At 51.5% G+C, this 24,328-nt stretch overlaps 2 protein-coding genes across 4 annotated transcripts in view; one reads left to right on the top strand and one right to left on the bottom strand.

Annotated features, from left to right (window-relative positions):
• RNF220 (ring finger protein 220) overlaps nucleotides 1-1,975 on the top strand; it is a 214,319-nt gene extending 212,344 nt beyond the window's left edge. For all 3 annotated transcript variants that reach the window (XM_078073250.1, XM_078073251.1, XM_078073252.1), the window contains 2 exons: nucleotides 138-212; nucleotides 965-1,975. In XM_078073250.1, coding sequence (XP_077929376.1) covers nucleotides 138-212; nucleotides 965-1,036 — 147 coding nt within the window. In that variant the 3' untranslated portion in view covers nucleotides 1,037-1,975. The remainder of the gene's footprint in view (nucleotides 1-137; nucleotides 213-964) is intronic.
• A 1,403-nt stretch (nucleotides 1,976-3,378) lies between these two features.
• Nucleotides 3,379-24,316, bottom strand: TMEM53 (transmembrane protein 53). Its single transcript, XM_078073259.1, has 3 exons — nucleotides 24,144-24,316; nucleotides 9,645-9,766; nucleotides 3,379-4,877 (listed from the first exon to the last, which is right to left on the bottom strand). Exons 1-3 carry the CDS (start codon nucleotides 24,202-24,204, stop codon nucleotides 4,224-4,226), a joined length of 837 nt encoding a protein of 278 aa, XP_077929385.1. The 5' UTR covers nucleotides 24,205-24,316; the 3' UTR covers nucleotides 3,379-4,223.
• Nucleotides 24,317-24,328: the final 12 nt, after the last annotated feature.

Raw genomic sequence — 24,328 nt, 5'->3', positions numbered from 1 at the left:
GAAAGGGAACCTGGGATGCCTCTGGTCAGGCTTCAGTGCCCTCTGGGGGTTGGGAAGGGCCTCTGCACTGTGATTTGAGCTCTTTAGAGGGTGGGCCAGCCTCAGAGTGACCCCTTCTGTGCCCACCTCCTCCCTAGGACTCCTACTCGATGCCCCTAACGTCCATCCAGTGTTGGCATGTGCACTGCGAGGAGTGCTGGCTGCGGACCCTGGTGAGGGGGCATGGCGGTTGGGGAGTGGGTGGCGGTTTCTGGTGCTGCCCATATGTCCATGCTCACGTTTGAGCCTGCCGAGGGGAGGGAGGTGCAAGGGGCAGGGGAGAGGATGAGCGTCAAGCACGGCAGCGGGAAGCCGGGATATTCACCCCCCCAGCTCCCCCCATTCTCTCCTCCCCCACCAGGTTTATTAAATCCTCTCCCTCCGTGGGTTCACTGCCTGCTCCCCTCCCCCTGCCCACCCCCAAGGCCCACTCTGTCACACACATTGGTGAGATCCCGGGTCAGGAGGAGGCTGGGTGTGGGTAAGCAGGACTAGGGCCTCAGCCCCTCCCCCTGCCATTACTAAGCTCCTTCTGCTCCTGCCCCTGTTCTTCGCTCCGGAGCAGCCATTAAAATGTCGCCCGGAGACAGCAATAAAAGGCCCGGACGTGGGCTCTGTGTCCTGATCAAAGGCCGCATGTAATCTCGTTAGGGCCGCCGCAGCCACAGCTGGACCCAGCCTTGTTCTCATTACCGGGGCTCCCGCTGCGGGGCTGGCCAGGCGGTTTGATCCTGGCGTCCCCCCAGCACAGGAGCGGGCCTGCCTGCTCGCAGAGGCCCGCCCGTGCCTCCCCAGCCTGGGCTGCCAGGACCGAGGTGCCAGCACACAGCGGGTGCGGGGAGACACGGCTGCAGGCCCCCGTGCTCTCGCGGGCAAACACGCGGCGTGGTGTGTGTAACCGGGGCCCTCCCCGTTCTCCCTGCAGGGTGCCAAGAAGCTCTGCCCTCAGTGCAACACCATCACGGCACCCGGAGACCTGCGGAGAATCTACTTGTGAGCTGGCCCCCCCGGTGGGCCGTGCCTCGAGCAGCCCCACCTGCCTGCCTCTGTGACGTGACCCTCCCCCTTGTACATACTCGCACACAGGTTCCCCGTGTACAGACATGCGCGCGCGCGCGCACACACATACACACACACACACACAGGACTCTGGAGCCAGAGTGGAGGCTGAGGCCCAGGCCCTGCCTGCTGGCTGCCACCAAGACTGGGGACCGTACCTATTCCAGGTTCTGTCCCCAGGGTGGGGCAAGGAGGTGGAGGTGAGGGGGAGTAGTGGGGCAAGGCTCCTGAGATCCAGCCCCCAGACTGACAGACGGACAGACAGACATGCAAACACCAGACTGAAGCACATGTAATATAGACTGTGTATGTTTACAATGTTGTGTATAAATGGGACAATTCCTCACCCTCCACTCCATGCCCTCCCCTTTGGTTGTATGATTTTCTTCTTTTTTTAAGAACACCTGGAAGCAGTGCCCCCTTCAGGGCTGGCTGGGGGCTCGGCCCATCCACCTCTCAGGGCGCCTGCCTCTCTCCCCCCCATGGTATCCCTTTCCCTCTCCCATGTGCTCGGTGTTCAGTGGTGTATATTTCTTCCCCCAGACATGGGCCACATGCCCCAAGGGACACGATCCTCTCCTTAGTCTTAGCTCCTGGGGCTCTTTATAAGGAGTTGGGGGAGGGGGGAGACACAGGAAATGGGAACCGAGCTAAAGCAGGGGCTGAGATTGGGGCTGGATGAATGTGCTCCTGGCTGCCCAGCCTTCTGCCAAGAACCATTCCTGGGATTAGAACTGCTCTTCCCAGGGAAAGTGGTCTCCCCCACCCCTCCCACATGGGCCCCACGGTGTGATGCTGTGTCTGTATATTCTATACAAAGGTACTTGTCCTTTCCCTTTGTAAACTACGTTTGACATGGATTAAACCAATAGAAACAGCTGCTGCCTGTGTGTATTGTGCAGGGAGGGCTAGGTGATGGGGCGGTGTGGACAGAGGCAGTTAAGGGGTTAATTCCTGACAGCAGTGTGGGGGAGAGGACTTGGATGTGGGTGTGCAAAGCAGCGCGGGTGCGGGGTTGGTCTGCTCGGGGGGGCCCTGGAGCACTCCATCAGTGGGGGTGGGGCCAGGGACCTGGACTCCTATTGATGGGTAGGGGCTCCAGGTTAATTCCTTATCGATGCAGAATCGTCAGCTCATTAATCACAGAAGAGGTCAGAGCTTGGGGGTACATAGCCCTATCCCCCAATCTAGAGCAGCAGCAGCTGTAAGCTTAGGGAAGGACACAAACCCCAAGCCTCTGTCCCTCTCTAGTCCCCTGAAATGAGCCAGGGACCAAAACGACCCCATCTCAGCCCCCCTGGCTTTTTTTCTAGTGACCCAACACCCCAGTAATAGCTACTGCCTAGATCCCCAGATGGCCTCAGTAGAAACCCCCAGTTGTCCAAGGTGGATTCTCACATCGGGGACTGGAGATGGCACTTCATCAAATCGTCATCCCCAAGGCTGCCCACGGTCAGTGAGTAATCTGCATCCCAGGTGCTCAAAGCTGCAGGTGAGTCCTTTCCTTTACACATTCTCACCAGGCCCATCCTCCATCTTCCCCAACCCCCCACCTTAGACACACTGATACCTGGGGTGCCCTCGGTGTGTACGACAGAAGAGGGTCCAGTCGGCAGCTCCTGCCTCCTGCACTCAGGTGACAAGTCACCCTGGTTGGAGCCCAGTGAAGGCCGTGCACAGCCCCAGGCCCAGCTTGATGGCACCGAATATCCTGAATACAAGAATCCTGGGGCCCAAGAGTCTAGGGAACGTATGTGGCCTGCCAGAGCAGAGCGGCCCCAGTGACCGCTAAGGTTTCTGGAAAGAAGTGGGTAATGCCCAGTTCCCATCCGGCTGGCTCCTTTCAGGTCTCAACTCTCCCTTCTCCTTGCCTTGGACTCAATAGGTCCCTGATGGCTGGTTACTCTCACCCTGGGGGCCGTAGGCTCTCTAACAGGCAATGTTATTAACCCCGAGCGAGGGCGTGAAGCCTACCCAGCTGTGGGATCCTTAAGCGTGGTCTCATGGCCCAGGCAGCACTGCCACCTGTTGGCCATGGCTAGGAATGCAACCACACAGCATAGGGAGCAGCCGCAACGGTCCCTGAGGTCCCTGACATCCCAGAGGGCTGACAAGATGCAGATCGAGCTCGGCTCTGGAGGCAGAGGGCCCAGCAGTCCTGAGAATATCAAGGGTCAGCTCCCACCCAGAGCCTGGCTAGCCATCTCCTTCGCTGCCTGTCAAACTTTCCAAGCCCATCCCTGCCCCCCCCCAAGTCCCTTGAATATCACAGTAAGCTCATTCAATCAACATATTTATTGAGTACCTACTATGGGCCAGCATTGTGCAGCAGTGACTGAGAGAATGCGAGACGATCGAGAACTCGGGCTGAAGTCACCTCTCCTGCCTGTTCAGGATCCAAGGGGGTCTCAAGGAGATGGAGGAGTCCTCGCCCTGGTTCTGGTCTTCAGGGCTACTGACTTCGCTTGTCCCAGCTCCTGTGTGGCGCTGCTCTCCTCCTCCCCACTCCATCTGCCTGTTAGACACGCTGCAGCTTTCCTGGCACAGCGTGGTGGACCCAGGCAGGCCCGCCACCTCTGCACCCTCAGCTCCCCTCTCTCTGGCACTGAGGTGACAGCGGCCCCTCCAAGTGAGCTACCGAGTGGGATCTAAGCAGGTGGCATCACACTGCGGGGCGTGGGAGCAGAAATCACAGCCCCTGCGCCAGCCTGACCCTCTCCCCTGGCACCTCGGCACAAAGCTCACCGACCTTTCAAGAAGTTAAAGATCAACCCTGGGGCTCCTCGTCAACCCCACCCTCCCCACTCTGTTAACCCTACCCAGCCTAAAAGCTATAGGATCCCGTCCGCAGCCCGACTTGCGCCTGCCCAAACCCAGCCACGGCGACACTCCTACGGCAACCTGTCCGGGCACTCCCCCCGCCTAGGATCCCGGGACAAACGGTTCCTGGCGCATGGCTGCTAAAATTCAATGGGAATTCTCTACCTGCGGGACCACAGAGTCCCAAAGGGCTGTCAAGGAGCTGAAGCAGAAGAGGGCCCCGCCACCCACAGACAGAGCTTGTGGGGAGGTGGGGGGCATTTATTTCTGGAGCAGAGAGGAGTTGGGTGGGTGGGACAAGGAGCTCAGCAGTGGACACAGCTGCGCATGAAGTTGACGCAGAGGCTCGTGTAGTAAGTAGGGTAGTCACGGAGGTGGCTGACGTGCGCAGATGACACGAAGTCCACAGAGCGCACCAGGACCCGGTGTGCCAGGCGAGCCTCCACCATGCGTTCCACGTCCCTGGCCAGGACCACCTCGTCGGCCCTTGAGTAGAGGTAGAGCTCTGGCCAGCGAGAGGCTGCATCGAGTAGCCTGTCATAGAAGTGGGTGTGGAACAGGGCCGTGAGGGGAGCGAGCAGGACATGGAACAGGACCGCCACCAGGGCGAAGGCCACCAGGAGCAGCAGGCGCAGCACTGCGGGCCGGTGCCCCAGGACGGCTGCCAGGGCCCGCAGAGCCCCCAGCAGGTTGCTATCCCCGGGGCCGCTGTCAAAGATGGTGCCCACCACACGCAGGCGGCAGAAGCGCCGATGGGTCTGCAGGAGCTCCAGCACGTATCGGTACAGCATGACACCGGCATTGCTGAAGACATGGAAGAGCAGGGGCTCCTTCTCAATCTCGTAATCAAAGAGTAGCTCAAGTAGCTTCTGGGCCAGAACACGAAGTGAAGGGATGCCCAGGGACTCGGAGAAGAAGACCATGTGCCATGGGGCTGTGTATCGGATCACGATGCAGCCCTGGGGAGAGGAGAGAGGCCGGGTCGGTCCTCAGGGATGGGGGGCGGCGGGGAGGGGGGACTACAAGCTAGTGTCAGAGATGTCCAGCAGCTACAAGTCTAGCAGTGCTCCAGGCACCAGCTCACCACTCACAGACGGGTGCCTTCCAGAGTGCAAGGTACTCGCAAGGCCCAGCTGTGGAATAACCACTTCATGCTGGCCACGGCCACCGAGCCCGCTGGGTGAGGCCTGGAGCTCGCTCTGGCTGACCAGAACAGTCTTACTCCGGCCCGTGCCCGCCCCCTTCCCCCCTGCAGCGCATCTGCTCAACTCCAGCATATTTAAGGGCTCGTGCTTGGCGACACCTTGCTGCAGTGACTGCTCTGCACCAGCCCCACCCTCCCAGGCACAAGGAGCTACCCCCATAAAACCCAATACGCAGACACGGCCTGCATGCCCAGCCTTGGCCACCAGAGGCCACTCGTGGGCCAGACCGCGTCAAGTCAGTCTCCGGCCACGGCGGCCTTCCGGCAGAACCCTGACAGCACAGGCCATGCTCTCCGGCATAGGGGCCTGGCACCCCGATCTGTCTGGTTCCAAGGCCCGGGATCGCTCCTCCCACTCACCCTGAAATTCCAAATATAGTAAACACTGTTGTTCCTCAAATTCTAAAACCTGAGCCAATCTCGTAGGCTTCTGCACCCCTCAATGCCTGGGTCAAGTATGCCTCAAAATCTCCAGACAGATCCTCTTCTAGGTCAGGTAGAAAAGGCAGCCAAAGCCACGTGCCTCGGTGCTAATCCCCTCTCACTGTCCTATTCGAGAGACAAAGGGCCATTTGTCAGGGGAACTGAGTTAGGCGGGCTCTGGGGTCACACAGGTCTGGGTTCGATTCCTGGCACCACTTATTAACAGTAGGGGTGAAGAACAATTTGCTTCATCTTCCTGGGCCTGTGCTTCCACCTGTAAACTGGGTTAACGTCCGTCTCGCGGGGTTATCGTGAAGACTGAACGGAAAAACATACCTCAAGTGCCCCAAACAGGACCTGGCACAAAGTCAACTAATAGTAGCAGTAATTAGTGGCGGCAGGACTGATAACACGGAGGACACCCTCTGACCACGGTACGTGAATGACGCAGAGCTAAACACGATGGTCAGCTGAAAGAACCCTGCCATCAGCCCCCTAACTTCACCCCTCCCGCTGGCTCCAATCTGACATCTGTCCCCGACTCCCCCTGGCACTATTGTCACCAGGGCCCTGGCATGCCTAAGCCCCCCTCCCAGGACTCTGCAGAGGGGGCCACTGATGCCACCTGGCCCCTCAGGCTCTAGGAAATTTCATCAAGTGCTCTGTTCTAACTTCCCAACGGCATGTGAAATGTCTTCCACCCCCCCCAACCAACACACAGCATTTCCCACAAATGCAAACACACTCCCACATCACACCTCCACACACACGCAACCCTAGAACTAAACGAAGCCCACCCACACCGTATCCCACATGTGGACACACGGGGTACCCACCACACCATCTGAGTAGCCGGCAAGACACCCACATGCACACGCACTGCTGGCAGGTACCCAGTTACACGCTCTGCTCCCTTCAAGAGCACACACGCGCACACACACACACGCGCGCACATACACACTCCTCCCCTGGAGCATTCACACGCAGAAATAAACAGCAATTCCTGCGAACACGCCACCTATGAGGACACACACGATTTTGTGCCCTCCAACTCTGCATCACCTGTGAGTGCACACGCGGAACTCCCCCCCTGAGGGCCCAGCACTCCCCAGGAAGGGCACATGCCTGCCAAGCTTCCCCGTGCCTGCCGGTCTGGGCCTCACTTTGAGGTTTCCCAGGTGCCTGCATCTCCGCTGCCACCTCCCCAGTCAGATGCTCCTAGAAGTCCCTGCAAGTCGGATCCCAGTCTCCACCCCCCCCATCCCCCAGCCAAGCGGTTCTCCATCTCTAGGCACACTCAGCCCCGAGGCCCTGCCATGGGTCCTTGCCTCCCTCTCCTGTATTCTCAGTTTCCTCCTTTCTCCAGATTTCTGTCAAACCAATCTCATTTAAAAAAAAAAAGAAAAAAAAAAGCCTCAGGGCGCCTGGATGGCACAGTCCGTTAAACACCCGATTCTTGGTTTCGGCTCAGGTTGTCACTTCAGAGTCCTGAGATGGAGCCTCACATCCAGCTCTACACTCAGCAGGGAATCTGCTTAAGACTCTCCCTCCTCCTTGGGGTGCCTGGGTGGCTCAGTCATTAAGCGTCTGCCTTCAGCTCAAGTCATGATCTCAGGGTCCTGGGATCGAGCCCCGCATCAGACTCTCTGCTCAGCGGGGAGCCTGCTTCTCCCTCTCCCTCTGCTGCTGCCCCTGCTTGTGCGCGCTCTCTGTCAAATAAATAAATAAAATCTTAAAAAAAAAAAAAACTCTCCCTCCTCTCCCTCTGACCTTCCTCCCCCCATACCTGAGTACTCTCTCTCAAATAAACAAAACCATAAAAAGCCTCTGCCATTACACTGTGTTCCCCTCTAACTCTATCCCACCCTCTCTCCACCTTCCCAGACAATCTTTTTGACACCTGCCCTCTCCACCTCGTCCCCTCCCACTGACTCCCCTGCATTGCTCTCACCAAGGTCACCCACGCTCTCCCAAATGGCCAAATCCCATGACACCTCTTAGCGCCCATCCTACTTTCCTTCTAGCAGCATTCGGGATCGTGCACTCCTAGATATATTCTCTGGTAGCCCCACGTTGGGTGGAGATTACTTAAAAATAAAATCTTAGGGGCGCCTGGGTGGCTCAGTCGGTTAAGCGGCTGCCTTCGGCTCAGGTCATGATCCCAGGGTCCTGGGATCGAGCCCCGCATCGGGCTCCCTGCTCGGCGGGAAGCCTGCTTCTCCCTCTCCCACTCCCCCTGCTTGTGTTCCCTCTCTCCTGTCTCTCTGTCAGATAAATAAATAAAATCTTTAAAATATAAAATAAAATAAAATAAAATCTTAAAAAAAAAATAAAAGAGCCTTAAGAAACAAAGTAACTAGACGCAATGGGTGATCCTGGATTGGATCCTGGTTTGGGCAAATCAGCTATAAAGGACATTTTGGAGACTGTGAGAGAATCTGAATAAGGACTGGGAACTCAAGGAGATGAAAACAGATTAAGCAAGGTGGAGATCATGATCTGAAAAAAAGCAGGATGCAAAACGTATATTCAGAAGCTGGGACACCTGGGTGGCTCAGTCAGTTAAGCGTCTGCCTTCGGCTCAGGTCATGATCTCAGGGTCCTGGGATCAAGTCCTGCATCGGGCTCCCTGCTCCGCGGGAAGTCTGCTTCTCCCTCTGCCTGCCGCTCACCCTGCTTGTGCTCTCTGTCTCTCTCTCTGACAAATAAATAAATAAAATCTTTATTTAAAAAAAAAGTATATTCAGTAGATCTCATTAGGTTAAGAAAAGCTACACACAGAGAAAAGCTGAAAGGATGGGCACGAACGAGTAAATAGAGGTCATCTCTAGGTGTAGATATGGTATTTTTACTTTCTTTTAAATAATCAAGTATCAGGAGTTTGGAGTTGGAACATTTTTTTCTCCACACCCATCCTGTCCCGACCCCCTTCCTTTCCCAGAGGACCCCTCCGCCAGCCCTGCCAACTCAACCCCGCTGCCTTCCCTGGAATCTAACCCCACACCCCCCGCCGCAGTTCCCCCCAGGACCCCTCCCAGCCTCCTCTCTTGACACTTGCCCTTTCTTTCATTCTCTGTCTGGCCACACTCACCTATTCCTATTCTTCGGCCTGCCCTCAGGGATCTTAGTCCAATGGAGAAGTCAGACAAAACAGGCCTGGCCCAGTGAGTGGAATTCAGAAGTCGCTGAAACTTAGCTGCAGAGCTATTCGTAAAAGGCGACACCAGAGGACCAGCCTTCTTGGTTGGGGTAAGGCCTCAAGCTCAGAACATTTTCCCCCCGACCCTTCTCCCATTCCAGGGCCACACACCCCTCAGGCCCAGTGCAGATGGAGGCCAGTGGAGGGAGGCTGCGGCGAGGGGCTGGGGGTGTTGACTGGCCTATCTCCCAGGAGGTCTCCACTCCTCCTCAGCCCAGGGCTTCCAGGTGGCAACCAGGGCTGTCTGTACTGGCGTCTTCCTGCTGAGGAGGGCAGGGCCAGGCCAGAGGCCAAAGATGTGAAAGGGGCTTCCAAAATATAACCAGCCGTCCTAAGGCTCTCTCCAGTTACCACAAGCTCTACATCCAACTCCTGGGGTGGCCTAAGAAGAAGCCAGAAAACCTCCAGCCTGAATCTCTTTTCCAAGAAGCCCTCCTCCTATGGGAATGCGAAGGTGCCACGGTCAACCCTAAGACAGAAACTCACCTGCGCAGAAAAGGAGAACATCCTGGGAGTACTCCCTATGCCCAGCACACTCGGCCCAGGCTCTTGCTGCCCATCCGGGCAACAACAGCCTGGAGGTCTGGGCCAACTCCCCAGCTGGAAGCACATCAGGGCTGGACTGCCCACCGTGGGGCTTGGGGAGGAAGGAAGGGGAAGCAGGTTGGGGGGCTGAAGGAGACAGACCCGGCCAAAGAGCTGGCAGCAAAGGAGGGATAATCCTGCCAAAGTCCCCATGAGCCCAGTGTCTTCCTCACAGGCTGTTCTCAGAGCCGGGCCTGTCACACTGGCGGTCGGCGGTCGCTGGAGCCCAGCAATGACAGCAGCCAAGGCCGAGTGCCCCCCAGAGCGGCCAGCTGCACCCCGGGCGCTGCATGTCCACAAGCCTGCAGTACTCACCCTTTTGTGGTAGATGGCGCTGTACTTGGCAAGGTTCTTGTCGGTGCAGCCACCCCAGCCCAAGAGAATCACCAAAGGCTGTCGAGTCCCCACCTCCTTCCCGCTGTGGTTGGGGCTGTTCTCTGGAACACAGACATGGTGGCACTGTCAGCACTGGAGGTGGCATGTGGGGTGAGGGTGACTGGCCAATGCAAAGCCAATCTAGCGGTAGGCAGGGAACCAACAGGTGCCAGACCTCGGCACATCCTGCCAGCACGTGTGCCTCAGGTTCCCACGGGCTCCCTCCTCTATCCCGCCGCAGAAGTGGCATTTAAGCCTCTCAGGAGGCAATGCAGGGTCACTGCAAAAACCCACATGAGGGCACCTTTTTTTCAGTAACTCAAAGACATAGCCCAGGCGAGAAAAGTGAGAACTTTCTCCATGCAATTTCACCTTCTAATCCAGAGGTCAGCAAACTACAAGCCATGGGCCAAATCTGGCCCACGGTCTGGTTTTGTATGAACTGCACGCTAAAAAGAATAATGGTTTTTCTATTTTTAAACGGTTAAAAAGAATCAAAAGAACTAATATTTTGTGACACATGAGAGTTCTATGAAATGTCCACAATAAAGTTTTATTGGAACACAGCCACGCTCATTCATTTACTTATTGTATAGCTGCTTTCATGATAGAACAGCAGAGTTGACTCGTGGCAACAGAGACCCTATGGTTTGCAAAGCCTAAAATACTTATGGCCCTTCACAGAAAAAAATTGCCAGCCCTATTCTAATCACACAAGCAGTTGGAGGAAGGAGACCTTGAAAGGAGAAATGGATAGATAGTGCCAACAGGGAGGTAGAGCAGACCCTGAGGGATCACACCAAACCACCCACCCAGTCCTGCCAGAGAATAATCATCGCCAGTATTTACTGAGACTTAACACTCATAACAACACTATGAGGATTATTGCCGATGACGACACTGAGGCACAGAGTGGTTAAGATAGTGGCCTAAGGTCACACAGAAAGTGTACAGCTGGGAATGTGGCCCCTGCTCCCCATCCTAACTAAGCCACTTGAGACCTCCTGTGCCACCAGCACCATCCCCAACTAGAAGCATGGCTCCTGCGGAGATGTGCCAAGGCACAGGCCAGCTGCCTCCTCCATGGCTACTTTCTAAGAGGCTTCCCTGCAACCTTGTTGGTCAGACCTCATCTCATTTCCCCTGCCGAGTAAGGACCCACGCACTCAAGGGGACTTCGGTGCAGGGACTGTCCATTACTAGTTATCCGTCCTCCCGCAAGGGCCAGGGTGTGCCCTTCCAAGTATCAAGCCACTTGGCTCTACTCAGCTGCCACCTCGAGATTTATGGATGTCCGTGGTGACCGGGCAACAGTAAATTTCAAGGCTAGTTAAGAGGATGGTAAATATAAATCACTAACCTTTGGACAAAAGGAAGACAACAATTTCCTGTAGAAATTAATGTGATTGAAAAGTTCAACGTTCCCGCTCTCCAGCAGTGGTGACTCTGGCCTTCAGAGATTAACTGCCCGCCCCCGGGGGGATCCCAGGCTGGGCTGCAACTCAGCCTGGAGTGGGAGCTGCCTGCGCCTCAGTCCCAGCACTCCCAGGCTCCCGATGCTGGCCTGGCCTCTGGGGAGGGAGACGGTCCTACAGACCTAACGCAGGCCACTCCAAATATTCGCACCACCTTTCCTGGCCTGGTGTCCCCATCCCCTGCCCTTCTGGCGGAAAGGCATCTGGGCCGCCCTGGGGCCCATGACCAACCCTGCTGGGGATGAGGACTGCCCATGAAGCTCGGGCCACAGCAGCCTCACGGGTAGCAATCAACAGCCACCCGTTTGGACCTGCCCGTGAATCTCTGAGATCCAGGAACTAGATTTCTGAGACCTGCCCCAGGGAGGCTCCCTTACCTCTGTGCAGCTGTCTGAGCATAGGCTCCCCTCCCCCAGCCTACAGCGGTCCCCTCCTGTGCCACCACCAAGAAACAGCAAAGGGCTTTGGCATTTATCTCAAACACAGAGAAGGCAGCCAAGGGACGCCACACCCCCTGGCGGCCTCCTGAAGTTAAGGCCAGCCCCCACCAGCAGTGATGGTGCATTCCCAATTGAGGAAGGTTAGAACAGCTTCTGCTGGGCCTCTGATCCGCCCCTGGACTTGAAACTCCCTTCTGCTCCACCAGGTTTTACAGGCATCCGTGGCTTCACCAGCTCAGGTAGTATTTACTGACTCTTCCCCAGAGAGGCATTTCCATGAAGAAGCTCTCAGAATGTGGATACCCTGAACACACTGCCCACTCCCAGAGCCCAACCTTTCCGTAGTGCTCCTCATGGGAGGGAACTGGTCCCTCCACTCCAGCCGGGGCTACCCTTGAGCCAAAGCTGCTCCTCCTGCCCGGGGGCATCTCCCATTCCCCCCGACAAAATCTCCTCCCGGGGCCCCACTCTCTCTACGCATTCCTAACTTCAGCCTTCATCCTGACCTCCTCCCACCAGAGCCATGCTGCCCCTTCTGATTCTGTATTTCAAGTGCTACAACCCAGAAAGTCCGAGGTGCTCTAGCAACGTGGCTGAGAGTGCTGGCGACCGGGAAAGGCCTCCCGAAGGAAGACACACGTGCTGCGCTGCCCTGGAGGCCCAGTAGGAACATGCCAGGAGGAGAGAGGCCATGAGCGGGGGGGCAGGAGGCTCTGGAGATGCCGGGGTTGGTCTCAGGCCCAGCAAGCAGTCCTGGGGGGCTAGAAGCCGCGGTGAGGAGCAGGAATGGTTGCAAGAGCTGCTGAGAGTAGCACTGCGGCGCGATCCTGCAGGGCCTTTCAAGCCATGCGTAGGAGTTGGAATTTTATTCCGTCGCAGTAGAGAGCAAATGATGATCCTGAATTGGGGAAGCGGCGGGATCCAACCTGTATTGATTAATGACTTGCACAAGGATTTAATGTCTGTCTCTCCCTTTAGCCAGCAGGCTCTGTGAAGGCAGGCACTGAGTGCGGCGTGTTTATCACAGCCCCCTGCCCAGTGCCCAGCCCCGTAGCTGGCCCATTCAGGCGTGCAGGAGGAACGTGCTGGAATGAACATGTGGCTGCAAAGTGAAGGATGGATCCAAGGAGAAAGAGCTAGCATTCTTGCTCCCCATTGCCCTTTCCAGAGTAATAAAAGTAATTCTTATGGCTATTGTTATTTATTGCCACATCCAGATCATGATTCCTCCATCCTCTCATAAAAGCCCCTGTTCTTTTTATGCTTATCCCACTGGCCGTCTCACCCTCGTCCCTCCTGTGGCTGACATCTCGGGGCCTCTGGCTGCTGCGCCTCAGGGGCAAGGCTTGGGCACTGGCTCGGTCTCTCATTTATGCTCCAAGACTTCCCATGACCCGGTGCCGGCAATCAAATCCACCCCGTAAGCCATCACAAACCTCTCTGAAGTCCACATCTCCTTCCAGCTCTTACTACCCCTCTTTCCCAGCGCCAAGAAAACCAGTAATGGTAACAGGAAAAAGAGTATTATGTGGCAGGCACTATTCTAAGCACTTTATGTATCAACTCATTTAATCTTTACAACACTCCCGTGAACAATGTACTGTTATTATTCTCATTTTGCTGATGAACAACTAAGGCACAGAGATAATAGATAACTGGCTCAAGGTCACACAACTAATAAGCAGTGAAACTGGAATCCAAACCCAAGTGGTCTAGAGACCAGCTTGTAAAAACTGCCCCCGCCGGCGCCCTGGGTAACAAAACCCAAGCCTCCAGGCTGAACCAAATCTCTACCACCTCAGCTCCAAACGCGTACACGTAGCTGCCTTTGTCCATCAACAGATCCAACTCTGACATCTTCTGCCTCCTCCTCAGGGACCGGCCCCCCCAGCCAGGGCCCCAATGGATGCTGCCTCACTGGGTCCTGCAACCATTCTCGGAGTTCGTTACTATTGTTCCCATTTTACAGATGAGAAAACTAAAACACAGAGAGAGGAAGTTCCTCTCCCCAAGACCATGCAGCCAGGAAGCGGCAGAGCCAGCATCCATCTCTCTGGACCAGCACGCCACCCTGCTCTCACCTCCAGGACCTCACACGCGCTCCCTAGTGGGGAGCCCCCTGGCCAGTGTGCTGATGCTCCATGTTTATGGCTTGGCTAATGCCCACCCCACCTCCTGAGTCAGCTCACTGTTCACTTCCAGGAAGCCTCCCCTGAAGCCTCCCGCAACCCCTTCTCATCCCCCACTCCCAATCGCCAGACTGGGTTAGACGCCCCTCAGCCGTACCGCCACGGGGCCCATCATCACCATGTCTACGCTTGCCATACTGCCGGGCAGTGTCCGTTAGGAACAGGGAGGAGGCTGCTGTAACATGCAAGGCAAGAGAAGGCAAAGGCCTGAACCCCAACAGTGGAAGACAGGTAGGAAGGTGGAGGGGAAGGACAGGGACAAGAGTAATTTTGGAACATGGATCAAAGTTCTCAAAAACATGCCATCTTTGACACAGCAATTTCACTTCGAAGAAAAAAAAATGTTTAATCATATGGAAATATTTGATAATACATGAAGCAAACTAGAGACATACATGTAAGAGCTAAAACCATAAAAAAGAAAACACAGGAGTAAATCTTTGTGGCCTGGCATTAGGCAACGGTTTCTTGGACATGACCAAAAGTGCAAGGAATAAAAGAAAAAAAAAAAGATAAATTGGGATTTCATCAAAATTAAAAACATTTGTACTTCAGAGGACACCATCAAAAAAGTGAAAATAACAACCCCCACAATGGGAGGAAATATTTGTAAATCATATATCTGATAGGGGGCTTGTATCTGGCATGTACCAAAAAACCTCTTACAATTCAACAATAAAAAGACAAACAACCTGATTAAGATGCGCAAAGGATTTGAATACACATTTCTCCAAAGAAGATAGACGAATGACCAATAAGCGCATGAAAAGATGCTCAACATCATACTCATTAGGGTAATGAAAATAAAAACCACAGTGAGATCCCACGTTATACCCACTAGGATGGCTATAATCAAAAAGTCAGGGGCGCCTGGGTGGCTCAGTTGGTTAAGCGACTGCCTTCGGCTCAGGTCATGATCCTGGAGTCCCGGGATCGAGTCCCGCATCGGGCTCCCTGCTTGGCAGGGAGTCTGCTTCTCCCTCTGACCCTCCTCCCTCTCATGCTCTCTGTCTCTCATTCTCTCTCTCTCTCTCAAATAAATAAATAAAATCTTAAAAAAAAAAAAAAAAAAAAAAAAAGTCAGATAGTAACAAGTGTTGATGAGGATGTGGAGAAATTAGACCCTCATACACTACCGGTAAGAACGCAAAAACGTGCAGCCAGTTTGGAAAGCGGTTTGGCAGTTCCTAAAAAAACACTAAACTTCAAGTTACCACAGGACCCAGCACTTCTACTCCTACGTCATCACACACCTAAGAGAAGTGAACGCATACGTCCACACACAAACCTGTACACAAATCTTCATAACCACAAATATTCACAAGAGCCACCACGTAGAAACAATCCACATGCCTATCAATAATGTGGTATATCCCATACAACGAAATACCATTTGGTCATAAAAAAGCAATGAAGTACTGACACAGGCTACAACATGGATGAACCTTGAAAATCTACGCTAAGTAAAAGAAGCCAGCCACAAAAAACTATATATTGCATGATTCCATTTATATGAAATGTCCAGAATAGGTAAATCCATAAAGAAGCAGAGTAGTGGTTGCCAGGAGCTAAAGGGAGGGGGGAATGGGGAGTGACTACTAATGGGTATAGGGTTTCTTCTGAGGTGATGGAAATGTTCTGGAGTTAGTGGTGATGGGTGCACAATTCTGCGAATATACTAAAAAACAATGAATTGTACAGCTTTAAAAGGGTGAGTTTTATGGTATGTGAATTATATCTCAATAATGCTATTATTTTTGAAAATTAATAATAGGGTTGCCTGGCTCGCTCAGTCTGTAGAGCATGCGATTCTTGACCTTGATGTTGTAAGTTCAAGTCCCATGGTGGGTATAGAGATTACTTTCAAAATCTTTTAAAAAATTAGTAGTAATACATTAAGTGAAAAAGCATGTTGAAAAGCAGCATATACAACAGAATATATACATATATTTAGAGGTGCATATATATTTATGTATATACATATACACACATATATTTATGCATAGAAAAAAACACATCCAATATTAAGAGTAATTATTTCTGGGACTAGAAGCAATTGCTTTTTCGTTATTTTTTTTAACCATTTTCTAAAATCAACATGTATCACTTTTGCAATGAGAGTTAAAATGTTATTTTAGCTCCTTGGCAAGGCAGAAGTATTCTTCTCAACCCTCATGATTCTTGAGCACCCACAAAACAATTTAATCTCACAGGCTCCCTGTCCTCTAGAATTTCTCAACAAAACAATACTGACACCAATAATAGAAGAATTACAGATACATATATTGTACAACAGTTCAAGTCATAAAACTAAAGCATAAATTAGATTATGTATATCCCAGGGGCATGTGAAGAAGACAAAGGAAAGGCTGACAAGGCATAAGGGTCTATGGCACAATATTTGCTTTTTATCTGTAAGCCAGAATCAAAATGCAAAGAATCTGTTTTCTTTTTAAAATGCAAAGAATAAAAGGATCCTCAGTTTCTTCTACTCCCCAGAAAAACTTTATCTAGATTCTTACATATCTAGTTCCGGTATTTATTTTTTTTTTAAGTAAACTCTACCCCCAACATGGGCTTGAACTCATGACCCCAAGATCAAGAATCACACGCTCTACCAACTGAGCCAGCCAGGTGCTCCACAGTTCCCATATTTATATATTTAAATTACTTTATTTAAAAATTTCCTTTTTTTTTTTTTTTTTTTACTTTTTGAAATAAGAGCCTAGGAAAGTAGCACAGTATCTTAAGAGTACATACTTTATAAAACCATATCTGAATTCAAGACAGGGAGACAAACCAAGAAACAGACTCTTAAGGATAGAGAACAAACTGATGCTGGGGGAGGGGGGAGTGGGGGAATGGGTGAAACAGGTGATGGGGATTGAGGAGTGCACTGGTCATGATGAGCAGCGGGTGCTGTATGGAAGTGTTAAATCACTATATTGTACACCTGAAACTAATGTTACACTGTATGTTAACTAACTGGAATTAAAATAAAAACTTTACAAAAATAAAAATAAAACAAAACCTTATCTGAGTCCAAATCTCTGGCTCGCCATGAGTAACTATGAAACAGACCTTGCGCAAACTCCCTAAACTTCAAATTCCTTATCTGTAAAATGGGGCTATTAATATATAGATTAAATAAGATAATGTCTGTCAAGGGCTTAGCATGGTACCTGGCACAAAGAAAGAGTTCAATGAACCCAAGATACTACTCCTTCACGAGCAGCACATGTGTCCTATAGAAAAGGAGAAAATGAATGTCTAATAAAATTGGAATCCCACTGTTTTGTAATCTGCTTTCTTCCATTTAGCAATATATTGTGAACCTCTCTCCCTGTCAGCTTACATATTTCTACATCACTCTTTTTAGTGGCTATGGAGCGACTGTAGAATATTTCATAATTTGTGGTGACCAATCTCCCATTATTGGACATGATATTTCCAATTTTTACTATTATAAAAGGACTCTATTGGACACCTCTTTCTTTGTGTGTGTCCTTAATTGTGTCCTAGAAATGAAACTGTATTCAAGCAACACTTCCTAATGTCAACAAGAATCTGCATGTACTAGCTGAGGAGTGGAGCTCCGGAGTTGAAATCTGGGATAACCTGGGGTAAGATACCTCAGCTGCCTGGAGTTTCTGTTCCTCGTATGTAAAATGGAGTAAGACCTCTCCCTCCTTCACAAGGTGGTTGCCATTAATAATAGATGCTCCTGGCAGGCCTAGTATGTGAGCAGGACACGGTCAACAGAAAAAGGGCAAGAGAAACCCTGTGAGCTCAGAGAAAGGAGACCTGTACAGGGTCCACCAGGTCTAGATCTCAAATCTAGAGCCTAGCACAGCACCTGGGACAGAGCAGACATATTAGAAAGGGTTTTTATTAATGTGTGAAAGAGACTGTGATTCCAAAAAATATAGGCATACCTTGGAGATATTGTGGGCTCGTTCCCAGACAACCCCAAAAAAATGAATATCATAATAAAGTGAGTCAAATAAATTTTTTGGTTTCCCAGTGCATACGTATGTTTTCACTATACTGTAGTCAATTAAGTATGTGCTAGCATTGTCTAAAAAAACAATGTACATACCTTAACTTAAAAACATTTTATTGCTGGGGCTCCTGGCTGGCTCAGTCAGTACAGCGTGCGACCCTTGACCTCAGGGTTGTGGGTTCAAGCCCCACATTGGGTGTGGTTTACTTTAAAAAATTAAAAAATAAAATCTTTTAAAAATACATTATTGTTTGGGACACCTGGGTGGCTCAGTCGGTTAAGCATCTGCCTTCAGCTCAGGTCATGATCCCAGGGTCCTGGGATCGAGTCCTGCATTGGGCTCCTTCCTCGGCAGGGAGCCTGCTTCTCCCTCTCCCTCTGCCTGCTGCTCCCCCTGCTTGTGCTCTCTCTCTCTGACAAATAAATAAATAAAATCTTTAAAGAAAATACATTATTGCTAAAAAATGCTAACCATCATCTGAGCTCTCAGCAAGTCATAATCTTTGTGTTGGTGGAGGGTCTGGCCTCGATGTTGACGGCCGCTGCCTGGTCACGGTGGTGGGTGCTGAAGGCTGGGGTGGCTGTGGTGATTTCTTAAAATGAAAAAAGAAAGTTTGCCACATTGATTGACTCTTCCTTTCAGAAATGATTTCCCTGTAGCATGTGATGCAGTTTGACAGCATTTTACCCACAGCAGAACTTGTTTCCAAATTGGGAGTCAATCCTCTCAAACCCTGCAGCTGCTTTAGCAACTAAGTTTATGGAATATCCTAAAATCCTTTGTTGTTATTTCCAATCTTCACAGCATCTTCACCGGGAGTAAATTCCATCTCGAGGAACCACTTTCTTTGTTCATCCGTAAGATGTAACTCCTCGTCTGTTCAGGTTTTATCATGAGATGACAGCGATTCAGCCACATCTTCAGGCTCCAATTCTAATTCTGGTTCTCTTGCTCTTTCTTGCAGCTACCTCCCCCACTGAAGTGCTGAACCCTCAAAGTCACCCACGAGGGTTGGAATCAACTTCTTCCAAAGTCCTGTGAATGTTGCTATTTTGACCTCTTCCCATGAATCACAAATATTCTTAATGGCACCTAGAATAGAGATTCCTTTCCAGAAGGTTTTCAATTTACTTTGCCTAGGTCCATCAGAGGAATCACTCTGTGGCAGTTATAGCCTTAAGAAATGTATTTCTTAAATTATAGGACTTGAAAGTTGAAATTATTCCTTGATCTATGGGCTGCAGAATAGATGTTGTATTAGCAGGCATGAAAACAACATTAATCTCATCATACATCTCCATCAGAGCCCTTGGGTGACCAGGTACATTGTCAATGAGCAGTAATATTTTGAAAAGAATCTTTTTTTCTGAGCAGAAGGTCTCAACAGTGGGCTTAAACTATTCAGTAAACCATGGTGTAAAAGATGTGCTGTCATCCGGGCTTTGCTGTTCAATTTATAAAGCACAGGCAGAGTAGATTTATCATAATTCTTAAGGGTCCTAGAACTTTCAGAATGGTAAATGAGCACTGCCTTCAACTTAGAGTCACCAGCTGCCTTAGCTTCTAGCAAGAGAGTCAGCCTGTCCTTAGAAGCTTTGAGGCTAGGCATTGACTTCTCCTCTCTAGCTATGAAAGTCCTAAATCACATCTTCTTCCAATATAAGACTGTCTCATCTACATTGAAAATCTGTTGTTTAGTGTAGCCACGTTCATGGATTATCTTAGCCAATTCTTCTGGATAACTTTGCTGTGGTTTCTACACCATAACTTGCTGCTTCACCTTATACTTTTATGCTATGGAGGCGGCTTCTTTCCTCTAACCTCATGAACCCACCTCTGCCAGATTCCAGCTTTTCTTCTGCAGCTTCCTCCCCTCTCTCGGCCTTCAAAGAATTGAAAAGAGTGAGGGCCTTGCTCTGGATTAGGCTTTGGCTTAAGGGAATGTTTGATCTTCTACCCAGACCACTCAAACTTTCTCCATATCAGCAGTAAGGTTGTTTTCTTATCATTCACATGTTCACTAGAGTAGCACTTTGGATTTCCTTCAAGAACTTTTCCTTTGCCTTCGCAACTTGGCTGTCTGGTACATGAGGACTAGTGTTCAGCCTCTCTCAGCTTTCCACAGTCCTTCCTTAATAACCTTAATCATTTCTAGCTTTTGATTTAAAGTGAGAGACTTGTGATTCTTCATTTCACTTGAACACTTAGAAGCCACTGTAGGGTTATTAACTGGCCTAATTTCAATACTGTGTCTCAGGGAATAGGGAAGCCCAAGGAGAGGCAGAGGGAAGATGGAACGGTCAGTGGAGCGGTTAGAACACACACAATAGTCATCGATTAAGTTCACTGTCTTATGTGGGTGGGGTTCGTGGCACCCCAAAACAATGAAAATAGTAACATCAAAGATCACTGATCACAGATCACCACAAAAAATATAATCATAATGGAAAAGTTTTAAATATTGTGAGAATTACCAAAATGTGACACAGAGACACGAAGTGAGCAAATGCTGTTGGAAAAACGGCGCCCGGAGACTTGCCTGATGCAAGGTTGCCACAAACCTTCAATCTGTAAAAAAAAAAAAGCATATCTGCGAAGTGCAGTAAAGCAAAGCACAGTAAAACAAGGTATGCCTGTAAATTAAACTCCTCTGTTTAAAAAAAAAAAAACAGGGGGCCACACAGGCAAGGAGAGTTTGAAGTCCCAACTCACTCTTCACCTGGGCCTCTAAGGCCTCTCTGGTGTGACAGCTCTGTGGGACCACCTCAGTCCCCCCACCCCCAGTGCCCTTCTGCGCTTTCTTTGCTCACCATCTACCCATCAGCCCTGTGAAGCTCTAGGTCCAGCTTGGGCCACTCTTCTCCAAGAAGCCCACCACAACCACTGGGGCCCACCATGGTGTTCAAAACCACTCCAGACTATTTCCCAGGTGCCAGTAAAAGCTTCCTGAAGATTAAGTGGCCTTTTTTTCTGTCCCCACCTTTTTCTTTTTTTTGGCGAGTGCTTAGCAGAAGAGCAGGTTCACAATAAAACCTGGGCTCACAATAAACCCGTCACTTCCCCTCTCTGTGACCTCCAAAGGCCTTCCTTGTACTCTAAGGGTAAGCCCCTTGTCCAGACCTTGTGAATCAATTATTTCTGAAAATGTTTACTGAACATGAGAGCAATACAGTGCTGTTAAGAAGGCCTCCTGGCCTGCCAGCAAGCCAAAGAGGGGCCCTGGGGCAGGACTTGGCTGACCATTCTCCGGACGGGAGAAGGGGCAGCGTAGCCTCAGCCTGGATGTCAGGGCATCTCTGGCTCGGGCCCGCAGAGCTGCCAAGTGACTCCATTCAGCTCATTTGGCACCTCATCCTTGGCAGGCCCTAGCAACAGTGAGCAAAACCACCAAAAGCACTATAAAAGGGATCCCTGCTATGGGAGCCAGGAGAACAGAACCTTCCCCAAGGAAATGAGGTGGGAGCAGAGTATTAGGAGAGGAAGGGGATCACTGGTCAGAGAAGGAAGCAGGGAGATTCCAGGTCAAGGGATCAGCTTCAGCGAAGGCCCAGGCCGACTACTCTCCCAGCATGGGCAGTCACAGATACTGGCTGGTGGGATTCCCAGCAGAAGGATCCTAGACTGCCCAGCCCAGGCTCTGAACGATCCCAGACCCGCAGCTGCCTTCTAGGTAACTGGGTAACTGATATGCCAGCAGCAGCTGCTCACCTGTCAACTCACAGCAGTGCTGGGCACTGCAGTTTTGATCTTCAAATATGGGGGAAAGAAATTCCAGAAACCAAACATGATTGTCCTACATACTTCTCCACCATTAAACAGCAAATGCAAAAGAAAGACAATCTCCAGGATCCGCACAGGCTATCCCCACGTGAAGCCATGTCAGACTGGAGGGAGCTCTCTGCAGATGGGAAACAGATTCAGGGGATCACGGTGCTGTTATCTCCCGCTGAGGGGTGCTACCCCCTCTAGCTCAGCTCTGGGGCATGCGCTTTGAGAGGGAAAGGCATGATGAACTAAAGCCGATCCAGAGAAGCAATCAGATGGAGGAGATTCTTAGAACCACATCAGAGGAAGGACAGCTGACGACAGCCCTAGAGATATTTCTCTTGGAGAACAGAGATGTGTGGAAGGCATGAGCTGACCTCTTGAAGAGAGAAGAAGAGAGATTATCTTGCTGTGTTGCACCCACCCCGACCCTCTAGTCCTGCAGTTACCACATCATTGTGAAACCACCTGCTTATAAATCCTCACCCGTCCTGAAAACCACAGCTCCCTGAATGGAACCTGTGCGTGAGTCACTTCTGAGGCACCAGCAACTAACTGGCGGCCAGGACACAGCAAATGCTGAACTGAAAACAGAAACGACAGGAAGGCCTATTGTGGCTCAAGAAAAGGAAGTGCTTTCTAACAATCCCAGTTACCTACAGCAGGCCAGGATGTTTGGGAGGAAGCATCCTATCAGAGAAGGGTCTGGAAGCAACAGAATACCCTCATGCTGGTAGGACTAAATGGCCCCCTGAGGTTTCTTCCAATTCTAGGACCCCGCCTCCTGAAGCAGTGAGGGGAGCCACAAGCACAGGAGATACACCGAGACACCAGGCACACACATCCAGTCACTGTCCTGTAAACCCTCACAATCCCGTGAAGGAGGCACCATTATAATTCCCATTTTACAATGGAGGAATCCGAGGCTCAAGAAGGTTCAGTAACTTGCCAAAGCCATAAAACCAGTAGGAGGTAGAAGTGAATGGCAAACCAAAACCACCAGGCTGCCCACCTGGGCTGAGAGAGAACATCTGCCCTCCTATCCACACAGTGGGCAGCTCCAGCCCTTTGCAGCTGGTGGCTCTCCAAGGGCAATAATATTAACTGGCTTCATCTCCCCCTGAGGCCAAAACTTTTCAAAAGCATTTTTACATCCATAAGCCCAAGAGCCCTACGCCACCATACCCAGCTCTAAGGCAACAGAATTGGTCTAGGGCCATCTGTCCTGTGGGAGCCTAGGGGCTGCCCTCTCCTCCTAGACCCCAACCAATAACACAAGATGCTATGGGAGGGGCTTGGGGAGGCTCTCCTGAAGGAGGCAACATCTGAGCTAAGCCTTCAATGACGAACTGGACAAGGACAAGCGAGGGGGCAGTGTGGGGCAGCAGAGGGGAAAGGGCATTCCAGACAGGAGCAAAGGCGGAGAAGCAAGAAGTGTGTGGAGAATCACAAGCAGTTTGGGTTGCCAGAACATAAAACGCAAATTGAACAGTGGAAGGACACAATGATCAGAGAGATACGCAGGGGCTGCTAAACTGCGAAGGACTTTGAATGCCACGTGACGAAACCTGAACTTGATTTATCCTGAGGGCAATAAGGAGCCACGGAAGGCTTTGAGGCAGACCGGTGACAAGAGCAAACCTCTCTATTAAGGAAGATCACTGTGGTAGCCATACCAGAGGCTGAGCTGCTGGCAGTGAGACTGGAGGGCGGAAAGGCCATGTGAACTAAAGCAGGGAGAGACATGCTGGGCTCAGTACCTCAAGCCTCCTCTATCATAATTCCCTGTCGGGGCCAAACTTTCCATTCTCTGGGCCCCCAATCCAACTCTCACTGCAGGCCTGCTCTACAGGCTACTCATTTTGTGGAGTCTCCCACACAACTGTCTTTAATGATACGACTCTAGCGAGGAGTAATGTTAATCATTATATTTACTCCATCCCAGGCACTATGCTGGGTCCTTTACACAAATTACCTCAGTTGTGCAACCAACAGCCCTGGAAGGGAGGTTACTATCGGTAGCCTCGTTTTGCAAAGGATCTGAACCGACTTCTACCTGACGGCAGAGACTGCTCGGTTCACCCCTGCCAAGGAGAGTGGGAGGGATGAGTCCCGTGTCCCGGGCTTCTACAAGGACCCCCGGGAAAACAGTGGGTGGAAAATAATGGGTGGGTCCCCTAGCCACAACCGCCGAAGAGAGGCTGGAAGTGGGAAGCCTGAGCCCAAAGGAATCAGGACAGCCCCTGCCCTCGGCAGCCTTCAGCTGCGAGGAGAGAAACGAGGGCACGGACCTGAGAGCTCCAACTGAAAAGACAGAAATAAGCCCCCAACGGAGCCGAGGCCGCAGGGAAGGGGCGGGGCTCGGACGCGGCGACCACTCCGGGGGCGGGGCTTGCACGGGGGTGGGGCTCTGTGGGCCCGACCAAGTCCAGGACCTGCGGGACCCCGTGAGGGGGCGGGTCGCGAGAGGGCGGGACTCCGAGAGGGGCGGAGCCACAGCTGTGCTTGCGACCCACAGACTCGTTAGGTTACCTCCCCACGATTGGACCCGACCCTCGTTCCATACCCTGGCTCCAGCAGGGCTGATCCGGGATCTCGATGGTGTAGTCCAGCTCAGCCGAAGCCATGGTGAAGGCGCCAGCCCTCAGCACGGGCCTCCGCCGGAACTCCCGCTCGCGCGCCCGCGCCTTCACCCGGGAGCCTCCCGGGTGCCGCCCAATCACCACCCACCTCTCCCGTCGCTGCCCAATC

This window comes from Halichoerus grypus, chromosome 5 (assembly GCF_964656455.1).
Source record: "Halichoerus grypus chromosome 5, mHalGry1.hap1.1, whole genome shotgun sequence".
NCBI classification, from domain to species: Eukaryota; Metazoa; Chordata; class Mammalia; order Carnivora; family Phocidae; genus Halichoerus; species Halichoerus grypus.
The sequence above is the reverse complement of the archived record's forward strand: the minus strand, read 5'-3'. Positions and strand labels throughout refer to the sequence as shown.